This window comes from Balaenoptera physalus, assembly GCF_965194825.1.
Source record: "Balaenoptera physalus genome assembly, chromosome: 9".
Lineage (NCBI taxonomy): Eukaryota > Metazoa > Chordata > Mammalia > Artiodactyla > Balaenopteridae > Balaenoptera > Balaenoptera physalus.
Window position 1 is genome coordinate 14,432,198 of NC_138888.1, and position 23,151 is coordinate 14,455,348.

Genomic DNA, 23,151 nt, shown 5'->3' on the forward strand with positions numbered 1-23,151 from the left:
GCACTGCATCTGTGTTAGCCTTCACCTCCGACTGCGGCCCCTCCTCCTGGTACTTATGCTGGTCCTGGGGGGGTGTTGGACAGCTCGTGGTCGCTGAAGCCCCTTAGTGGGAAGGGCTGAGTTGGATGTCCTGCAATGCGCGGGACAGTCCCAAACAATGAAGGATGTTTTTCTTGAGTGTCCTACTGAACTAATCCTACTCCAAATGAAAAACTGTAGTGAAAAGTCTTGAAAAGCTTTGGTACGGCTGTTCCCAAGAGGTCCAGGATGCGAGTTGGCTATAGAGAGGAAAGCTTAAAGGGAATATATTTTCTCAAAATTATCAACTAATGTATTTAATACATTAAATTAAATACATTTAATATTTTAATTTAGATTAAATATTAAATTTAAGTTTAATTCAATTTGTCAGTTGAATGTATGATATAAGCCTTCCCACTACACACCTAGTTGAGGCAATTTCAGTGCAGTTGTCTGAGTACTACAAAAGCAACACAACTGGTTGCAAATGTATAGAAGAGATGTAAGGCTCTTCTCAACGAAATTAGAATCCACGATTATAAAATAGTAGACATCAAGGAAATATTGTGTTATTGCCTCCCGTGTGTTTTTAAATAATTTTGTAGCATGATAAGAAATCCATTTTATGAAAAGTACATATTAACGTTATTTTGAGGCTCTTTTTGTTCTGTCTTACGCTGATGTTACCTGTAGAGGTTTCCCACACGCTTCTTGATCAACTTCTATATGTATTGCTGTTTCTTTTTCCAAGCCATCATCTCTTTTCCATCACTCATCCAGAGGATATGGTCCCCAAGGCCTTTCTACGTGCTAGAAACTGAATATTTGCTTTGAGTATAGTAGATAGGGTATGTATTTCCTATATATGTAAGATAGGGTATATGTTTCTGTTTACTTTGGCACTGTCTTGACCTGCTTTGAGGGGGTTACTTTGTTTGCTTTCGCAGTCTTTAGTTTTTCTTGGCATATTATTACTAAATCAATGTAATTTCTCTCTTCTTATCATATAGAAATAGGTTTTGGTTAGTTTTTCAGTTTTCTTATTCAGGTGTCCCAACTCTACCTCTGCTTTTTCACATGCCTGTATTTCTTGTATAAAAAGGCTTCTAATCATCTTATATCCAAACATTCATTATAAACACATGTAAGCATTTTACTACTTTATCATATTTTCTACTGTAGTCGAGCCTGGGCATCTGCATTAAAAGACATAGCATTTTATTTTAAATTAGTTCAATATTATTCCTCCTTTATGACAGTTGTAAAACTACATGAAATTACATTTTTGTAAAAAAAACAACGTATAGGGATAAACTGTTATCTATTTCGCTTTGGGCTAGTCAAGGGGATATGCATGTTTTATTAGACTGGTATTGGTTCCTGGCAATTGTAAGAGATTTATCCCCAAGCTTTGTGATCCCCAAGCATGGCTGTCTCTCAGACCCTTCTGTGGGGTTTTCCAAGATGTGGCTGCTCAGGTTCCACCCAAATCTGCTGACCAAAAGCTGAGGGTGGAGCTCTTGTATCTGTGCTTCTTAAAAACTCCCCCTTGGGCTTCCCTGGTGGCGCCGTGGTTGAGAATCTGCCTGCCAATGCAGGGGACACGGGTTCGAGCACTGGTCTGGGAAGATCCCACATGCCGCGGAGCAACTGGGCCCGTGAGCCACAACTACTGAGCCTGCGCGTCTGGAGCCTGTGCTCCGCAACAAGAGAGGCCGCGATAGTGAGAGGCCTGCGCACCGCGATGAAGAGTGGCCCCCGCTTGGTGCAACTAGAGAAAGCCCTCGCACAGAAACGAAGACCCAACACAGCCATAAATAAATAAATAAATAAATAATACTTTAAAAACAAAACAAAACAAAAAAAGCTCCCCCTTGATGAGTCTGATGCTCAGCTAGGATTAGGAATCACATGATTACCATGATTTGTTCTTTTGTGGCTACTACAGTGTAAGCTCTTGAAAACATTGACCGTTATCTTCGGTGAAAAATGCCTTATCATGATGCTGAAGCTACTTTGAGAATGTCCTCTCCTTTCATTTCCTTGCCACATTGTGGTCCTCCATGCTTCTTTCCCCTTTCTGGCTGGGCTGGTTAGAATAGAGATAACTCTTAGGATGACCATGGAAGTCACCCAGTTAATACTGCAGAGTCCCTGCACGACCACGTGGAAGAAGGCTCTGACACTAACCTATTCAAGCACCCAGCACTGGTAAGTAAAGAAGAAACAAACCTCCATTTGTCTGGGCCGTTATACATTTTGGGGCCTATTTGTTATAGTTGTCCTACTCTAATGCAATATGAGAAGTGTTTTATGACTTACTGACTGTATAAATGAATACATTTGTATAAAGACAGATGAAGTCAGAGGGACGCTTTGTATACCTCCTTTTGTTGCCATTTTCCACATTTCTAAGGGCTTCGATTGCATAGTCAGAAATTATTTCTCTTCCCAAATGCCAGTATTGCCACATTTTGTTATAGAAAGCATGATCTAGATTCTAGAACCGCCTCATCATCCCCTGTCATACTAACCATTCATTCTGAATACTAACATAATTCATAGCAACCGATAAGTTCAAAGAATCAAGACGTAAGCCCAGGATGCCAGAATGTTTAGTTAGTTATCATTCAAAGATGCAGCTCCCAACATTACTAAGATTTCAGAGATTGCTCTATACCATGCAGGAACTGACTTCTCATTTTATGAATTGAACAAAAAGAGTATTGCGATGAGCAATATTTGTCCATATGTAGGAAACTTCCATCCTTCTACCAATGTGTGATTATTTACTGAAAGGTGAAGAAGTTGTTCATAGCCCAATCCTCGAGCAAACGTTTACTGTTACTCTAGACTTTGTAAGATCTTACACTCCTCCAGGTTGTCTTCTAAGTGGTCTCAGTGAGAGGGATCACAGCGAAGGTCACAACACAACAGGGACCATGGCGGTCTTTTTATTTTGGCATCATTATATACCCGTGACTGCCCTTTTGGCACAGATGACTATGAACTCATCTATGAATGATTCAGTGACATTCATCAATTTAATGTAATTTTTAATGAAATCTAATAGATTTTCTTGAAGGTGAATACTTGGTATATCAATGCATTCAAGCAGACTCAAAAGACAAATCTCTTAATGATTTGAATGATTTCAGATGGTGAAACTGATGAACTGATTTAATTGGCCTGAAAAGAAATCTCAAATGTGCTCTTAAAAAAAAAAAAAAACAATTTTAGTGGCAGCCACGTGTCTCAGTTTTATATATGAAAGTCTTTACTTTTTGTAATAAATAGTATCCTAGCCTTATACCTTTTAGGATGAAGCCATTATGAATCTATATTGCTTAGGAGCCTTCTTTTTGTTAATTATGTCTGTAATATATTAAGAAACAGCCAGGGTTCTGATTTTCCTATTCTCCAGTCAATTACTACCTTTCTGAGGTCAAGAAGAAGACAGTCTGAAGAGGCACTTGATGGAAACTGTGCAGCCCATCTAATACAAAGGGGTTTGTTCACAAGGTTCCATGGGGAACGCCTAGTTCAGGTGAGCTAGCCTGGTCTCAGGAGGCCTTGAGGGTTTCACTTTTTTCCCAGAAAAGGCAGGTTAAAACATTCTGGCTGAATTTGTTTCCCTGCATCTCACCTTTTCTCACCTGGCATTTCAAAGACAATGGAGCAACGACGCAGAGCAGGGAGTGGCTCTTTACACACGTTGGGGCAGATTTATTTTCCAAAAATGACCACAACAATATCTCCCATCCAACATGCATCTCTACAACGTGATCTTGGCACTCCTGTCATGGAGATGGGCGGGTTATGGCCCTCCCTTGAGTCTGGGTGGACCCATGACTTGCTTGCAATCAATAGAATGGAATAGAGGTGACGCCACCTGGCTTCTAAGGTATGACGTGCCTGTCATACAAGGCATACAGCTTCTGCCTGTCATCTGGGACACTTGCTTCTGGAGGCCTCACCGTCTTGTAAGGGGTACAGTGCAACAGGTAGTGAAGAAGTCAAGGCCACAGATAGGCATCCCAGTGGACAGCTCCAGCTGATGTCCCAGCCAACAGCCAGCATCAATCGCTGGCATGTGAATAAAGTCCTTTAAGATGTCTCTGGCCCACGACTATCAAATTACTCCCAGTGGATGACCCTCACCTGCAGCCCCAGACATGGTGGAGAAGAAACAGTCCATGCCCTCTGTGCTCTATCCAAATCCATGACTAATAGAATCCAAACCTTTTTTTTCTTTTTTTAGCCATGAAGTTTTGGGGTAATTTATTACACAGCAGCAGTAAACAGAGCACACCTGGATATCTGCACCAGACATTCAGGGAGGAAAATGACCCAGAACCAGCAAATTGGAGACTAGACTCCTGATCTGGAACATCATGAGATGAAACAGCATTTGAATACTTCCTGCTCCACATTATGAATCCTACTGCGTCTCAATGCCTTGGCCCAGCCCTGACCTTCACTCTTGTTAGTATAATGGTCAGGGCTTGAGCCCATCCTATCAGACCCTGTACACAGTTAACAATTTTCATAGGAGGCCTTTATCCCTAACAACTGCCCAGCTGATTATCAAAATATATGGCTCTTCCCTTAACTGGCAACCTCAAATATCTGCACCCTACTTTCTTATCAGAGAATAAAACACTCAAATTCTCAGTTGCATAATCTTGATCGAGTGCTGGTTGTGAGAAATAGACCTTGTCAAGATGTGCCTAAAGGAGAGTTTTTATGTGGAACAACTAGTCTATTTTATTTTATTTTTATTAAAAGCCAGTGGAGCTTATAATAGAATGTGTTCCCTTTGCTTTGGCCCAGCAAAGGAAACTGAGAGCCAAACTTGTGGCCCACTCCTAGCAACTGTACAGATAGACCACTGTGTGCTAATCTGACTCCTGAATTTATTATTTTCTTCACATTATTTTCCTTTTTTTCAGATTGTGTTAATTACTGCCTTACTCCCTCTGCATCACATGAAATTTAGTAAGCCAGTTCTAATCCTCTGTGGAATAGGCAATGTATAAACAAAATAATGAACCGGACACCCCTCCCTCCTCTGCCAAGTTAATAAACTGGGTTAGTGTGAATACAGATGTTTATAAAACATCACTAAACATTCATCTAACTTAACTGCGAAGCCAGAAAAAATGGCATATGACCCAAGAATATATAGTTGGTTGAATGCACATGGTCACATTATCCTGAGTTGAACAGCACTATTTAAAAACCCTGTGATGAGCAACGCTGGTCACTGTGAAGTGACACCTTCTTGTGTGACTGTAAAGTCCACCCCTTCTTGGTGCTGGTTTGCATATTTATCTCCAGAACCACAAAGATTCAGATATATTTTTTTCCCCTTTTTTCCTAGATAGAGAATCAAAATGGCGAAATGGCTGATAGTTCTTGCTGATTATTTTGAAAAAGATAATTAGTGTCCAAAATTACTATTTCAGAAAGATAAATGGACATGTAGATGATACCTATTCTTTAGATGTATCAGTTCCATCATTTCAAGTGAGCTCTACAGTAGATGAAAATTGTGTTGAAAAAGTATCACATGACTGTGACAGGCTTATCTCATTTCTCCTTAATAGAGCCTTGTGAAAGGACATATTATGTTGCAAAAAGGAGACACAGAATTCCAGAATTATGGATTTAAGTTCAGTGTTTTTCAAACCATTTTGAGAATCAAAATCCTTTTAAAAGAGTGAACTTCAAGTGAAACATTCACATAGTTTATAAACTGAATGAAGTCAAACTTCTCTGATTAAAGCAGGAGAAAGGGAGAGGGGGAGACTGGAGCCTGCTCCCTCAGCCCCTCCTCCTCAGCCTCACGTCCCCATCCTCTGGTGACCAGAGGCTCCTTCTGAAACATGAGGCTCTAGCAGAAGGTTTACAAAGCACTGATCTCAGGACGATGCCAAGTCAAGCCACAGACTGGGAGAAGATATTTGCAAAAGACACCTTTGCTAAAGGACTCTTAGCAAAATACTCAAAGAACTTGAAACTCAACAAAAAGAAAACCAACAACCCAATTAAAAAATGGGCAAAAGACCTGATACTTCACCAAAGAAGATATAGAAATGGAAAATAAGTATATGAAAAGATGCTTCACATCATATGTCAGTAGAGAACTGAAAATTGGAACAACAATGAGATACCGCTATAGGTCTACTAAAATGGCCGAAATCTAAAACACTGACAACAGCAAATGCTGGCGAGGATGTGGAGCAACAGGAACCCTCACTCATTACCAGTAGAAATGAAAAATGGCGTAGCCACTTTGGAAGACAGTTCGGCAGACTTTTACAAAACTAAACATACCCTTTCTATATAAGCCAGCAATCATGCTCCTTGGTATTTACCCAAATGAGTTGAACATTCATGTCCACACAAAAACCTGCACATGGATATTTATAGCACCATTAATCATAATTGCCAAAACTTGGAGGCAAGAAGTCCTATAGTAGGTGAATGGATAAACTGTGGTACCTCCAGACAATGGAATATTAGTCAGCGCTAAAAAGAAATGATGCTACAACTACGGAAGCCCACGTGCTGCAACTACTGAAGGCAGTGCTCCGAGAGCCTGTGCTCCACAACAAGAGAAGCCACTGCAGTGAGAAGCCCGCGCACCGCAACGAAGGGTAGACCCCGCTCACCACAGCTAGAGAAAGCCCGCACGCAGCAACGAAGACCCAATGCAGCCAAAAAAAAAAAAAAAAAAAGAGACGAGCTGTCAAGCCATCAAAAAACATGGAAAAATCTTAAATTCATATTACTGACTGAAAGAAGCCAATCTGAAAAGACTACATAATATATGTTTCCAACTACATGACATTCTAGAAAAGACAAAACTAAGAAGACAGTAAAAAATATATCAGTGGTTTTCAGGGGTTAGGGAAATGGGTGGGTTGAATAGTCAGAGCACAAAGGATTTTTAGGGCAGAATGTCCTAAATGTCCTAAATAACATACAGAATGGAAACTACTCTGTACAATACTATACTGATGGATACATGTCATTTTACATTTTTTAAAACCCATAGAATGTACAACACCAAGAGTGACCCTTAATGTAAACTATAAACTTTAGGTGATAAAGGTATGTAAACGTTAAGTTCATTGGTTCTAACAAATATACCTCTCTGGTGTGGGATTTTGATAATGAGGGAGACTGGGGGTGGCGTGGAGGGGGGCAGGTTACATGGGAAATCTCTGTACCTTTCCCTCAGCTTTGCTATGAACCTAAAACTGCTGTAAAAAATAAATTCTACAAATAAATAAATAATTTTATTAATTTTTAAAATTGAAGGATAGTTGATTTACAATGTTGTGCCGATCTCTGCGGTACAGCAAAGTGACTCAGTTATACATATAGACATTCTTTAAATAAATAATTTTTAGTGTAAAAAGGCCCCCTACTGATCCACTCATTAATTTACTTGTTGGGAAACAGAGGCTCAGAGAGGTTAAGGAGCTGGGGCTAGTGGATGCTACTGCTGGGAGGGTTTTCAGACAGAACAGCAAGGCTGGACTTGCCTGAGGTCACCCTGTGGGTAAATAAAGGGCAGAGTTGGAACAAGCACCCAAATACCCCTCACCCCCGGCCAGTACTGAAAGGCTACACAAAGAATTTCCTAACTTCAAGGTTTGTGAGAAACTAGAAATGACTGCCAATAGCCTCGCCTCCAGAGATATTTGAGAAAACTAATAATTTTCCTGGAATGATTTAGGAGCACTCCAGATTTTCCAAACAAGGTGCAAGATGGTGTGGAGAAGAGGTGCTGGTGGACCCAGGCATCTTCTAAGAGTCTCTTTAATTAAGAACATTTACCAAAATGTTAACAATGATTACTTTTGTGCAGTGAAATTATGATTACTTGGGAGATTATTTTTCTTGGTGACTTTTCTGTATTTTCCAAGTTCTCTGCCTCAGGCATGTATGCCTTTCGTAATCTGGTAGAAGAAAATGCTATTGAAAATACAAAGTCAAAGTGCCTTTCATTTCTATTATTTCACAAGCTTTGTCAATGCCTGGACTGACGAGAGGGAAACAGAGCTGGTGATGGATATTCCAAGGACTAAGGAGCTTGCTGTAGGGATATTACTTATTACTATTTTCATAATACTGCTATCATCCCTAAGGCTGTTCGCATTTCTGAAACTCTTCAAGGTTTGCCATTTCGGCAGAAAAGGGAACTAACAAATTTGTTACTAAAGCTTCGGAGAAAAATTTTCTTGGTTGGAAATACCTCCGACATGTCATCGGTAACCTGAGCTACTTATCTAAGTACAGAAAAGATCAGCTTTGTCCCACGAGGACTGGCAAGTTGGAACGCAAAGGAAGCAGAGCATTAAGGTCTTACTAGAAGGTACTGAGTCCTTGGCTTTAACTGAACACGAAGTTTATATTATCTCACTCAGAGTAACATCCGCTCTACCAAAAGTAAGGGCTTCACCGTCAAGATGAAAATGCATTTTACATTCTGGGTTTAATTCACCAGTATTGCTGCTGCCAATTTTAAAGAACAAACAAACTGCTCCTGCCGATGCCCCCTCCTGGCAGTCATGCTTAGCCATCCTCGGAGCTGGACCAGGGACCCCAGTGTCTGACTGCTTCCAGCTGCAAGAATCTGGAGACTCGATTGCTCTTGATCCCTGGGATCCATGAGATCAGACAGGGCACTCTTTGAACCAGCAGCTTCTTGATCACCAGAGAAGGGCAAGGCTAGAGCGGTAGTGGGGTCGCATGGTAAGCTGTTCCTCCAAGCTCATTATTGACTAGGAAAGGTCGTGTCAATCACACAACGCCCCAGAACCCAGAGCAAATGAAATCGTTGGAGGAGGCAGGTTGTCCTTCCCGAGATGAGTTTTTAAAGGGAGGTTCACTTACGGCCATTCAACCTCTTGTGTTTCTTTTTATAAATATCCCTCGGTAAAAACAGTGGCAAAGGGACCAAAGGCAGAGGGTAAGATACTAAATGCCAACCCTCTGTGTATCCTGACTGCTTAGAATAAGAGCAGTTCACCAGCACAGTGTCTGTGCAAGTCATAAAATTTAAAAATGACATAACAAGCGCCTATATAGATAATAGATAATAAAATACAACAACATTCTCTGAAGCGATAATTTGCTTCCAGAGGAGTGAGCTTGGGATGCTTGTAATATGATGTTTATAACATGTCCTGCGTAGAAATTCCTGCCTGGGAATTTCACAGCTGAGCACAGTAGCTGGGCTGGAGGAAGCTGTCTGCATCTCTACCTCTGAGGCGGACGCACCCACCTCTGTCTTCCACATGCATGAAAAGGTTACATTTATGTAAAAGTGCAATTTGATCAAGTTTTCTGGGGCAGTAGGCAATATGTATCAAGAGACAATGATATTTATACTCTTTCACCCAGCAATTCCACTTTGAGAAACATTATCCAAAGTAATAATCACAAGCAGGCAAAAGACAATTATAAGAATGCAAAACAAGCGTTGTTTATAATAACAAAAGAGAGAAGTCACTTGTGTCTAACAATATCAGATTTGTTAAATAAATGATCTTATATCTTCATGAATGATTATGCCAGCCATTTAAAGTCTTATTTTTATTTATTTATTTATTTATTTTTATTTTTTATTTTTGGCTGTGCGGCTGGCGGGATCCTAGCTCCCCGACCAGGGATTGAACCTGCACCCTTGGCAGTGAAAGCTCAGAGTCCTAACCACCGGACAGCCAGGGAGTTCCCTAAAATCTTATTTTTAAAGAGAGTACATGTGTATGATCCTAATTAACATGGGTAAATATAAAGATGAATATATATACACGCAGTACGAAAAGAAAAGAAAATAGTTTTGAGCACAAATTAAGTGTTAGTCTAAAGTAGGCACTGTATTGTAAAAGCTAACCTGTATTAACAGGTAGGCACTATTATGCTCGCCATTTCATGGACCAGGAAACAGGAGCCCAAAGCGTTTAAGTAACTTGTCCAAAGTCATACTACTAAGTAGCAGAAAGGGGATTTGAACTTGGAACTAGACTTCCTTGCTCTTAACCCTTATACTCTATTGCAGTAAGATCCATCAAAAAGTCCACATGGTGGGTTAACCTCAGGTGGTTATTTCCTTAATAATATATTTTGTTATTCTAAAATTATCTAAATTTAACATATTTTTTTGTAATCATAATTTTATTTTTAAAAAGAACAGTTCTGAAGTCAGAAAGAGAAAAACATATACCGTATTCTAACGAATATATATGGAATCTAAAAAAAAATGGTACTGATGATTCTAGTTGCAGGGCAGGAATAAAGAGATAGACATAGAGAATGGACCTGAGGACACGGGGTGGGAGGGGGAAACTGGGGCGAAGTGAGAGTAGCATCGACATATATACGCTACCAAATGTAAAATAGATAGCTAGTGGGAAGCAGCAGCACAGCACAGGGAGATCAGCTCGGTGCTTTGAGATGACCTAGAGGGGTGGGATAGGGAGGGTGGGAGGGAGGCTCAAGAGAGAGGGGATATGGGGACATATGTATGCATATGACTGATTCACTTTGGTGTACAACAGAAACTAACACAGTATTGTGAAGCAATTATACTCCAATAAAGATCTATTAAAAAAAAAAAAAGAGCAATTCTCTTTTTATATCTGTCTTTATCTTAAGATCGTGAGGTCCCTGAGGTAGAAACTGCCTTACTAATCACTGCTACTATAATCACTACTGGTATGACCATGGGGTCACTTTGATGGAGCATCCCTAGGGTCCAGGGAGCAGTCCACATGGCTCACTTTATGCAAACTAGTATGCAGGAACTACTACTACCTCCCATTTTACAGATGAGGCAACTAGAGGCAACTTTTCCCTTCCAGCACTTAATGCCTGGAAAAGTAGTAAATCCTCAATAAATGGTAGTTAAGCTAACATATAGTAGCTTATAAATCCATGGATATCACTCAGTTCAGTGGGGGTATTGCTGTCTGTCTTATATGCCAGAAGAAAAACAAAACCTAAAAAGTAGATATAAAGTAAAAACTCAGAGAAAATAGAACCGAAGCAACCTCAAGCTACCTCAACATACAAAAGTAGCCGTATCCCCGGGGGGAAAGTGCTGAAGGAGGCTGGGGCTGATGTGGTGCTCAAGGACCAGGACCCCATGGGAGAGGCAGGGAGTTTGTTTTTCCATCTTTCTTTCAACCCAAGAGAAGCAGTCAGATGTAGCCGTGGGCACACACATGAAAGGCTACACCCAGAAATAGGTCTTCCAACTAAGTGTAGGGGTGTTTGGTTTAGACTGAAAACTTGACAGTCTGACTTTCCATTTAAATGTTTCAGGAAGAATACATATTCCAATATGGCTTTTACTTGTTCAATGAGTATCATGCAAGGAAAGGAAAACCCCATTAAAAAACAATATTTTATTTCACTTCTGAGCTCAAGAAATTAGTGGGATTTTGTTGCTGTTTTCTCATGGTCTTCTTCAGTTCAAGTGTCAACACACATTTAGATTTATAGTTCAATGTGCCAGGCATGAGGGCAAAGAGAGGGCATCTATAGCCCTTCCAAATATAGGGCCTGAGTGTAATTCTTGTCCTATGATTAGAACAGGGAGATCTTGACAGCAAAGTCTCTGCAGGATATTAGATCACATAATATTTTCCCTCTAAAAAAACAACAGATTATAATAGTAATGATGATATTAGCTCATATTTTTAAGCTATCTTGTTATGTCGTGACAAACCTTTGGGTTAACAGGACTGTTTAGAATTACTATTTCTATTTTATAGTTGAGGAGACCAGTGAAGAGAGGTCCAGTGGCTTGATGAGACCCTGTTAGTTTAATGGTGGAGCCAGAACTTTCCCTCTTGCCTTTCTTCTGACTCCAGCCAAGTCCAACTCACCCTAATGACTCAGCTGAAGCGTCGGTGCTCAGGTAAGGACCCTGCTGTCCGTCTCTGCGGACACTCTGCTTCCCTTCATCGTGACATTCTCTCATCTCATGACACTGAAACGATCTGTTAATTGCCTGTGTCCCCTGCCCAAGCCAATGTGTGAAAGACAGGCCTCCATTTCCTGTCCCCCGTGCTGGGCAATGTTCTTTCTGAGAACTAGCAGTTTTTCCCCACAGTTTGCAGAATGGTTCATTTTATAATGTACTAGAGAACTAGTTTAACTTAGCAGACATTTCATCACCTACAGCAGTCGTTTTCAAACTAATTTCCACACACTGCTGAGAATTAAAAGAGGATTCTCAAAGGTCCTTAAACTGTCTCTTGGCCTTTTAAAATTGTGCGCTTTTATCTTAACAATATTCTAAAAAATATCATTAAGACATTAATTTCAGAATGTTCTATGTCAGTTAGATCAAGAGTTCTCAGTCCTGGTGAGACTGAAGTCTTGGTGGGAGCTTTAAACAAATACCGATATTCATGGTTAATGATATCGGAATCTCTGGGAAGGGTCCCCGCAACAGAGTTTTTTCAAAGACCCCCCCCCCAGAGGATGGAAACGTGTGGAGTATTGAGATGGACCCACCTAAATAATCCTTAGCATCTTTGACTGTTTCCTAAGTTACGTATTTTTCACCCGTGCTGATGATGGCCTCAAGTCTAACAGTTATGTCTTAAGTATCTCAGAAAAATAAACGCAGAAGCAAACAAAATACATAAATGATGTGTTCTTGCCAAAACAGGGCGCTACAGAAGCAGAGGCTTTGCCATCCTTTTGGACACAGACAAGGCGGGAGGGCAGGGCCCTCACAAGAGGCTTGGTAGACTAGCAGACAGAGATCTGCCCCAGCAGGCTGCAAAAGGCAACTCGGTTTCTGCCAAAACATTATTACCAGTTTGCCTTTCAGTCTGTATTTAATTTGTGAATTTGTTTTGGTTTTGTGTGTATATAAGAGCTATGAACATGGAGTTTACACTCATTCATTTACATAATGTGATTATTCATATTTAAACAACATACAAAGAGCATTTTAAGTCAGCAGTGGGGTAGTCTGTGGCATTTTTCTTTTTTTTAATGGTCCCGTATATTATTCAAACTTAAGAATATGGACAGGTAATTTCTGGACCCTAGAGAATGTGGGTGAAAATGGTGGTTGAATCCAGGACCTAAGAGACAGCTTCCCCCTTTGTCCATGCTCCTTGGAGCATAAAAGGATGGGCAGCTTCTCCTCCCTCTGAGGTTCTCCAATATGAATGGATAACTGCTCCTAATGTCAGGATCATTGCAAGGATTTCTAGGCTCCCAATGGCTCCTGCCTTTGCCCCGTCCAGAGAGTCTTCCCCAGGTTACAGGCACTCGGTTGGTTCCCCCAGTTCCTTAGAAGTTCCAAGAAGTCTCTGCAAGAAGACACAGGACCCAGTCCATCCCGTCTGGTGCCTGGAACTATTCCACTCACAAGAAGGGCATCTTTGCCGTGAGAATGCAATTTTTTTAACCCCAAATGACCGGCGTGAAATCCCACTTCAGAATTTCCAGGCAGGAAGTTATGTATCATCTGCTAAGAAAAACGTGCCAGGGTTTTTGTATTTGGAGAGTCTACAGACCGACATTTATGTGCACCTATTATGTGCCAGGCACTAGGTGGTCATTGTTTCAATAGTCACAACAATTCTGTGTGTTACGTATCATTATTTCCATTTTACACATGAGGCTCAGGGAAGTGGCTTATCAAAGGGCATCCATCACCCCCTAGGTAAGTGCCAGAGTTCCTTCTCTTGAACGCCTGGGCTCTCTAAGACAAAGACCATGGCGCGCCAAGTGTTCAAGAAATTAACGGAGGCCAAGAGGCTTAAGGCCACACCATTAGGTGGGAGCAAGGAAAGACTCCAAGAGCTGTCGCCTGCCTACAGGATCCATCAGCCAGTGAGAAGACAGCGAACCACTTAATAACTATCAAGTGACATTTATCTCAAAATTACCACAATCAGCAGGCTCCCTGGAGAGGAAGGTTGGCATTATAAACAACTCAAGAGATAATACAATCAAATCTTCTCCACTGTGACAGCAGTGGGCATACCTGACAATGTGTCTATCTGAGATTCCAAGGCTTGTTCCCATCAGGAACTTTCAACTGTTAAGAATTAATGATCCTTAATGTTTACAGTCAACATATTTACAGTATGTTTTTTAAATGTTCTTTCATCTAAATATAGGACTCTGAATCATTGTCTAACTTCTACACTTAAAAATATCAATGCAGTAAATAATTGTCTAATAATTAGCAGAGAGAAAGCAAAGAATTCAGCTCCGAGAGAGGAAATAGTCTTTGTGATGGGAGCCTGTTATAATTAATCATGATTACAAATGCTTCTCTGACGAGAGTGCAGCCTCTGGTGAACGTATACAAAGCAAATGGATGTCACCAGCTTCCGCATCAGATGTTTCATCAAGGCATCAAGATGACAAGATATGCCATTATTAACAAAGCAGAACTAGGTGACAGACAAGAGCTGGTACCATTTTTATGTTTACATTTAATGTATATGCACCTGTAGGATATTCCATATCCTTTTTTCTTTAAATGAACACCGGGATACACACTTTAGAGATGTTGTCATAATTCTTCCTTCCTGGCATTTTACTTTCCTTTAACTTTCCACCTCGGGTTTTTAGCCCCAGTGGTTTTGGCTCTTTATTCTTCTTTAATACTCCATCAATTGAAAGAGAAATGTTGTCTGAAGATCAGTTTTGGATGAACAGGTAATCAAGGGTACAACATTTTTATAGCAGAAGGCTTTCCAGGAGTAACAAACATGCCTGCCAATGGTAACACCGGGATCCAGCAGGCAAAGAGTTGGAGTAATTGGAATTAGTTTGTGGGTCAGGAGAGAAAAGAAGATCCACTGTAACACAGAGGGCAGAGGAGCTGCAGTCAGGGGTCTGACAGGCTCTCCAGGGAGCCAGTTGGATAAAGTTACCTGGGAGTGAAGTACGTGAGGCTCTTCAGAATTACTGAGGCATATAAAGAATTGTGGTCAGAAAGATGTTCAGAAAATGGGGAGAAATAATTATTAAATTGATTTTGAAGGCCAAACTCAACATTTATTAGAGACCGTAGATTTATACGTATTCAGCTTTGACTCATGAATTTTTCTGAGTCTTGAAAAACACTTCCTAAATGGGGGGTGTTCTGAATGGGAGTGGATTCTGAAGGCTTTATGAGGATCACATAGGTGGGGAAAGAGGATGAGAAGAGGCAGAGTCAACTGATGGTGAATGGGGACACCACAGAGTTTTCGTTAAGGTCCATCAAAACTAAGGTTCAAATAACAATCAATTACTATCCATGAGATAATCTTGCTCTAAAATTTCTCTAAATAAAATTAAATAGCACAATTACCAAAGCCTCAGGAGAACAGTTACAATCTCTATTGTTATTATTACCCTCCTGTCCTTGCATATTTTTTTAAGCCTAGCGGAAGGGAGGCCTTTAAACGAAAAGCACTTAATTTTATTGAAAAACAGGCATGAACTGACTCCGTTTAAGCCAGAGATTCTCATGAGTGATGATGACAGTTGTCACTGATTGAGGACCTACTATGTTCCAGGAACTGCTTTAGACACTTTATACACAGTTTCCCCTTGATCTCACAATAACCCAAGGAGATGGGCATTATTTTTTTCCCATTAATAGTCTGACATTACCTAGATCTATAGTACACTGAAAAAGATGATATGTTCCATCATGATGGGAACAGCACGGGAAAAATGGGGACTTTCTAGGTGTTTCTGGTCATGCCCAGCAAATACGCGTCTATTAAATGACTGAATGGTCTAATACTTGTTGGCAGTTCACAGGCTGTGAGGAATTTAAAAAATTAATAGTTTATAGGGAAATTAGGACATACACACATAAAGAACCCATCCAGGCTAAAATAAAACACTGAAAAACCAAAACCAAAGAACGATGTCATTCATTTTCATATATTTGGCTTAAATTTCACTGTGAGAATTCCATAACTGACGAGTTATTGCATAAATGAATGAAATTATTGAATCAATTATTGCAATCAGTGTACCAACTGACCAAATGCTAGATTGTGAGGTACTGGCTCTAAGAACTAAAATAGTCTGGAGAAGAAAATCTCATTATGGACTTGGGTTGTAGCAAGATTTCCTGAATGAGGTGAGATCGGAACTGGACCTGAAGAATTTGAAATATTGGAATTACAAAGAAGAACTGAAGTCACGCTGGGTAGCAGGAACACAGTAAACGGGCACAGAACCTCCTTCCCGGGCCCCCTCTGTAGCTCCAGCTCCATCCTCCTCTCCCACTGCTGCTGCCTCACAGCCCTGTGCCCTGAGCTCATCTGCTCTGTTCGCATTTGCCCTACCTTGGACCCTGTCCAGCTAGTTCTCAGAATGCCTTGACGCTAGCGTTGATTTGGCTAGGGCATCTTTGGATTAACTAGCACTGCCTCTGTCCTCTGGTGGGGAGTATAAAAACACACAGTGTTTGTCCCATGGATGATTAGAGGCTTTTGCAAACAAAGTAATAAATTATTCTGTCTCAGAAATGATGAATACCTCCCACTCCCAAACAGCTGTGAAGAGGGCTTCCCCTGGAAATGTTGGCCTTTGGGAGACCTTCTCAAGGCTTCCAGAAAGACATTCCTAGCAGGTCCTCATAACAACCTTTCAACTCCCCTTGTGTCTCGGCCCCAAAGTCAAGGCCAATGTAAACACACCCTTCTCAGAGTTTGTTGACAGGGGCTCAGCCCAAAACCCAGGGTTCCTCCATACACTGAGGTCTTGTTTCCCAGGGACCAGAAACGCATCTTCTAGTGCAGGTTTCCTGAGTCATTCTAGCTTGGCTTCTGTCAGAGATTCCAGGAATTAGAGTCACTTTGTATTTTGTCTCATGACAGGTGAAGAGCTGCCCCTAATCAGAGCCATGAATTGGTTGGGTTTTTAGAAAAGTCCATACCTCCAGTTGTGGGAAAAAGCTGTTGATCGTCGTGGTGACCCTCATATGACTGATCACTTTTTGACTCTGAAAAAGGCCCTGAGCGCCACACCACTGTGTTTAGGAGTCATGGCCTTTTGGATTCTGTTTTTCAGGAACAATATGAGACACCAGGAGCTGTGCTCAGCGGCAGATCCGCTTTTCCAAAACAGAGCTCACTTTTGGAGTGGAAAGAGCGATTTCACTTTTCCCAGGTTGTGAGATGGCTTCTGTCTTGCTACAGCTCGTGAGCCAGCAGTGCCATCCTTACAAGAAAAGACGAGCTGCTGGTATCTCATGAAAAAGACAACTATAAACTCTGTCAGTAAAACAGTGCCTTGTATTTCCAAAATAGCGTTCCGACCCTCCCGGCGCAAGGGAGCTCACAGAAGATCCTGAGAAAGAGGTAAAAGAACAAGGATAGAGCAGGAAAGTTTAACTGGTGTCAGGGGGCAGCAGGTGGAGGTCCACATCCTGCGATGGGAAATACTGTTTGGAGATGCTGGTGCCAGTCTTTAATAAATACTTTCTTGTGAGGGCTTAAAGTTTTTCCTCTGAGATTTAACAAACTTAGGTCTATAAATCCAATATTTTGATGGCAAAAGTCCTGTCTTTTTTTATTACATACTATGAAAAGAAACACCCTCCCATAGGAACAGACCAGTAATGCAGGAAAAAACTCTGCAGATCTGAAAGATATATTTTTGATTACCAAGATCAGAGCAGCTCCTTTTGTTGATTTTGTAACTCCAGCTAATTTCACTTCCTGTCCGGGGTATTATTTCCTGGTAAAGGTAGGAAAAAAGTCCCAGCACTTGACAGGCCTGCCTTCTCTGAAATTAACAGCTTGCCCACATGAGAGACGTCAGCGTGTGCCAGCCCTCCATCGAAGAAGGAGCAGGTTCAGGACCTGGCACTGTGCAGCTGAGTGGCACTGCTCCCAGAACTCTCATCCAATAAAGAGCCATTGTGGGATCTGGACCCTTCAACATACAGGACAAATGACTCAAATGAAAAGCACAATGCACGTGAGTGGAACCTGAAACTTGAATGGAGCGGTAATCACTTCCTTAGTAGAGAGCACATTATTTTTCATGCAACTTCATTCTGTAATTCAGTCCCTGCCTAGTGTAATAGTACAGATTTCCATTTATCAGTTAAGTGAGAATGATTACTATGACAACCATTAAGCAATATAGGTTACTAGCATTGGTGGGGAAGAGAAGTGGAAAATTGTTAGGGGATATGGGAAGATCCGGATTGGCATTCATCAGGAAGAAACAAAACATCTCAAAAGACAAGGGAGTGCCGACTCTTTCCATATGGGATCAACACAAACTGTAGTTCAGCTATTGGGAACTTTGAGACTGTATCGAATGATGTAAGAAACTAAATCTAAAATCAGGTCCAGGGCTTCCAAACAGTTGTGATTTGTATGTGAGAATGAGGTCTCCGGCCTGAGGTAGGCCTGAGGCTGGGGGACTAAGGTCCAGATTAAGGGCATCTACAGTGCAGGTGACACCCCATTGTTAAGCTTCAGGTGGTACAGACTGGGGATCTAGTGCTTAGACTCAACTACCGAGGAGTCTGGGACGAGTCAGGGTGCTGATTCAGGCTGAGCCATAGTTTCCATCTGGGTGACCTGGAGTGACTCATTATGCAACAGCTAACCTCACCACCAAAAAAAAAAAAAAAAACAGATGCCACTCTCAGCTAAGCTTTCTCAAATGAATACATAGGAGGGAACAGTTGAATTAGACACCATGGATCAAATGAAAACCACTCTTTCAGCTGGACCAGTGTACCGAATTCCACGTTCCTCAGTTTTAGAACTAGGTTTTTCTATCTCTGAGCCAATTATATTTTTCAGCTAGTCAATTTTGACCAGAAACATGGTCTGTCTCAAATAAGCCTCTTTGCTTATGATCTGGAACTTAGAATTGGTCACACTATCCTAACAGGGTCACTCGCTCTACTTACGTTCTGACATATACAACTAACAACAGACTTATGTCCACATACATGTACCACTTTAATAAAAACAACCACAATATCTGTGAGAGGATAAAAGTATTTCAACAGAAAGGCCATTGGATTCAGTGTTCAAATTTTGTTTTTCATTCATCATTTTTGACCAGCATGGTTTCACCTCCATAAGTAATTTAAAAAGAAGATAGGCATTTTATTTTATTTATTTTTTTATTTTAAATGTGTTAATTGTTTCTATCAATTTGTGATTATGTCTTTGTAGTAGGTAGCTTGTACCTGGTTGAAAATACAAATAAATATTTCTTCCAGTAATCAGCATTACATTTTCCCATGTTGTTCACTCACCAGAATTAAGCAAAATGATGGATTTGAGGCACACAAACTCCTCTCCCTGGAGATTCATCATACGGAACCGAGACGATGTAGCCAGCAACATGTCAAAGATCTCCACCATGCCCTCAACACATTTTCCCTGGTTCCTATGAAAACACAGGAAAAAGGAATTAAAGAACAGGAAAGCTTCCAGAAGACACGATAAGGTTCACATTCATAAAAATTTACTGGCTCCAAATCTGTAACAAAAAACCACAGCCCATTCTCTTCATGGAGCATGAACATTCATTTGAATTCTAGAAGGCAAGATGAAGAAAGATTTTCCATCAATAAAACATTTTCATTTCAAATTCTTAGAAGAGATGTATTATTCAATCCCAAAATCTGTCACGCTGAATACGAAGTTCTTCAACCTATGGGTAATTAAAAATGATTCGAATTCAGGTAAATAATTTTTCTAATAAATATTTTTCAAACTGCTACTATATTCTAGAAGTTGTGGTAGTAATGAGAATAAAAATAGGGCCTCTAATCTCAATATGCTCATGACCTTGAAATAATATAATCAGTTTTAATAGACTTATATAAAATGCTTTTGAAATACAGGACAAACTATGAAAACTATGAGCTGTAGTTGTGCTGGAACCATTGGTGTTGCCTAGGATGACAGGTAAAGATTTGCCGAGTGGGTGGCATTTGAGTTGACACTTTAAGAAAATGTAAATAGGATTTCATTGAGCTGAGATGTGAAAGCATCGTTGGAAGAGGCCCTAAACATGGAAAGGAGGAACAGTGTGAAAGAACTTGGAGCAGTGTGCTAGAAGCAGAAGGAGATAGGAGAGTAATCTGGGAAAGAAGGACAATGTCGGTTGATGAAGGATGTCCTACATCATTATATAAGAAGTTAAGGCTTTTTCCCTGTACAACAGAGCTTTGGCATCAAGGATTTAGCATTAGTAGTTGCAACTATTGAATAAGCAAACTCAAAGGTTCAAAACATGTAATATTTTCAAAAGAAAGTATTAGTATCTTTTCCATAGGGTTGGTGCAGAAATTAAATGCAGAGATGATACATGTGAAAGGAATTCATTCATCTTGTTATTCATGAGCTGAATTTGGGGCATGATGGGTTTGGGGGAATAGAAAGAAGCTAGAATATTTTATGCTTATGCAAACATATGTTTGTGCAATATATAAAAATTTAAAACATGAACAGTAAACACATTGTCCAGCACCTTGTTTTGTTTTTAATTGATATATTTTGGGGTTCTTCATCAACTGTTTTTAAGAGCTGCATAGTTTTTCACTAAACAAAATGCTATTATTTCTCTAACCACTTCTTTGTTGGTTGACATTTAGGTTGATTTCAAGTATTGTGCTGTTACAAACATTTCATGCAATGACTATACTTATGTTTATGTCTAGACACATGTATAAATAGCTATAGAATAAATTCCTAGAAGCCGAATTGCTAGATCTGAGGACTTATGTATTTTTAATTTGGACAAATAGCTCAAATATTGCTTCTAAAGAGCTTGTACCATTAGGCTGTTGGTAGGAGAATATACTGGTATAAGCTCTTCCTCTGAGCTGCCTGCTTTTGTACTTTGCCCATATTTTTTGTTGGGTTTTTGGTCATTTTCACATTGATTCTTAAGAGCTCTTTATATATTACAGTAATTAGCCTTTTGTTCTATGTGCTTTTAATTATTTTCTCACTATTTGTCATATTTTTCTTTTGATTTTGTTTCTAGTATTTTCTTCTGCAAAATATTCAATTATTACATAACCAAATTTATCAAACTTTCATTTATGGCTTTAGAACAGTATGTCTTGCTTGAAAAGGTCATTCTCCCTTCCAATAACATATTAAAAACTATCTTATGTTTCCTTCTAATACAGTTCCATGTTTTTACACTTAAATCTTTGATCTTCTGGGATTTATTTTTATAACAACTTTATTGAGATATAATATCATATCACATCATTCACTCATTTAAAGTGTACAATTCAATGGATTTTAGTATATTTACAGAGTTGTGCAATCATCATTTGAGATTTACTTTGGTGTAAGATGTGAGACAGGGATTCAGCTTCGTATTTTTCCAGGCAGCTACTTAGTTTTCTTAACACCATTTATGGAATAAGCCATCTTTTTTCACAGTGACTTAAAATATGCTAGGTACTTTTGATAAATTCATTTACTTCTTACAACTGCCCTTTAAGGTTAGTATTATTTTCCCTATTTTCCAAATGAGGAAGTTAGGACTCAGACCTGTTAAGTCAAAGCACACTGCCTACCAACCAAAGGAAAGTATTCCAACAATAAGATTTTCTTTGTCTTCCTTTCTTGCTCTACTTTAATTCATTCAAAAAGATTTATTGAGGGCCCCTTATATATCAGGCTTTGTGCTAACATTAGGGGACAGAGAAGAAAGCCACGGCCCTTGTTAATGAAGAGATCAGGACGGGGGGGTGTGTGTGAGATAAATTAGGAGTTTTGGATTAGCAGATACACACTACTATATATAAAATAGATAAACAACAAGATCCTACTGTATAGCACAGGGAACTATATTCAATATCTTGTGATTAATTATAATGCAAAAGAACCTGAAAAAGAATATATATATATATGTGTGTGTATGTATGTATATATAACTGAATAACTTTGCTGTATACCAGAAACTAACACAACATTGTATATCAACTATACTTCAATAAAAATTTTAAATAAATAAAGAGATCCAGAACAGGGGCAGACAAGAAAAAGATGAGTGCAATACAACAGGATACATTCCCCAGAAGAGGTATAGAAAGAATCTTATATCTAATGTCAGTCTCCCCAAATTTACCCCACATCAATATTGAAGCAATTGTCATAGAATTCTCCGATAAAGGTAAAAAGAGTTTTTATGTAAAGTGCTTAGAATGGCATGTAGCACACTGTAGGGGCCATATTTAAGTCTTAGCTACAGACATATTGATAAAAAGGTAGATCCCTAGATATCTGGGTAGAGGTTGGCCTTTTTACCTGAAGTATCCAGAAAATAATTGCCACGGTGCATTTTGCTTTGTGGAAGTCCAGGTGCATGAGAGCTAGACATAAGCAGAGGGGAATCTTTAAAAGCTATATTGGCAAGGGGGACCTTCAAGATGGCAGAGGAGTAAGATGTGGAGATCACCTTCCTCCCCACAAATACATTAAAAATATATCTACATGTGGAACAACTCCTACAGAACACCTACTGAATGCAGGCAGAAGACCTCAGACTTCCCAGAAGGCAAGAAAATCCCCATGTACCTAGGTAAGGCAAAAGAAAAAAGAAAAAACAGAGACAAAAGAATAGGGACAGGACCTGCATCTCTGGGAGGGAGCTGTGAAGGAGGAAAAGTTTCCACACGCTAGGGAGCCCCTTCACTGGTGGAGACGGGGTGTGGGGGGAAGCTTCGGAGCCATGGAGGAGAGCGCAGCCCCAGGGGTGCGGAGGGCAAAGCGGAGAGATTCCCGCACAGAGGATCAGTGCCGACCAGCACTCACCAGCCCGAGAGGCTTGTCTGCTCACCCGCCGGGGCGGGCGGGGGCTGGGAGCTGAGGCTCGGGCTTCGGAGGTCAAACCCCAGGGAGAGGACTGGGGTTGGCGGCGTGAACACAGCCTGAAGGGGCTAGTGCACCACAGCTAGCCGGGAGGGAGTTCAGGAAAAAGTCTGGAACTGCCTAAGAGGCAAGAGACCATTGTTTTGGGGTGCGTGAGGAGAGGGGATTCCTTCCCTGTCTGCCCACAGAAGGCAGAGCACTGCCTAAACGAGCTCCAGAGATGGCTGCGAGCCGTGGCTATCAGCAC

General features: G+C 40.4%; 1 protein-coding gene and 1 long non-coding RNA gene across 4 annotated transcripts in view; one reads left to right on the top strand and one right to left on the bottom strand.

Annotated features, from left to right (window-relative positions):
- ESR1 (estrogen receptor 1) overlaps nt 1-23,151 on the bottom strand; it is a 258,183-nt gene that overhangs the window by 9,386 nt on the left and 225,646 nt on the right. Inside the window, exons 7-8 of one of the 2 annotated variants that reach the window (XM_082474705.1) lie at nt 19,319-19,452; nt 17,102-17,379 (exon numbers count right to left, since the gene is read on the bottom strand). In XM_082474705.1, coding sequence (XP_082330831.1) covers nt 17,252-17,379; nt 19,319-19,452 — 262 coding nt within the window. In that variant the 3' untranslated portion in view covers nt 17,102-17,251. Of the gene's footprint in view, nt 1-17,101; nt 17,380-19,318; nt 19,453-23,151 lie in introns of those variants that run through there. The other variant, XM_082474704.1, reaches the window with a different exon arrangement.
- LOC309666945 lies at nt 1,124-19,416 on the top strand. 2 transcript variants are annotated; one of them, XR_014267396.1, is made up of 4 exons: nt 1,124-11,962; nt 17,340-17,390; nt 17,831-18,012; nt 19,322-19,416. It is a non-coding gene; the product is annotated as an uncharacterized lncRNA (long non-coding RNA). The 2 variants fall into 2 exon arrangements; XR_014267397.1 differs by lacking the exon at nt 17,340-17,390.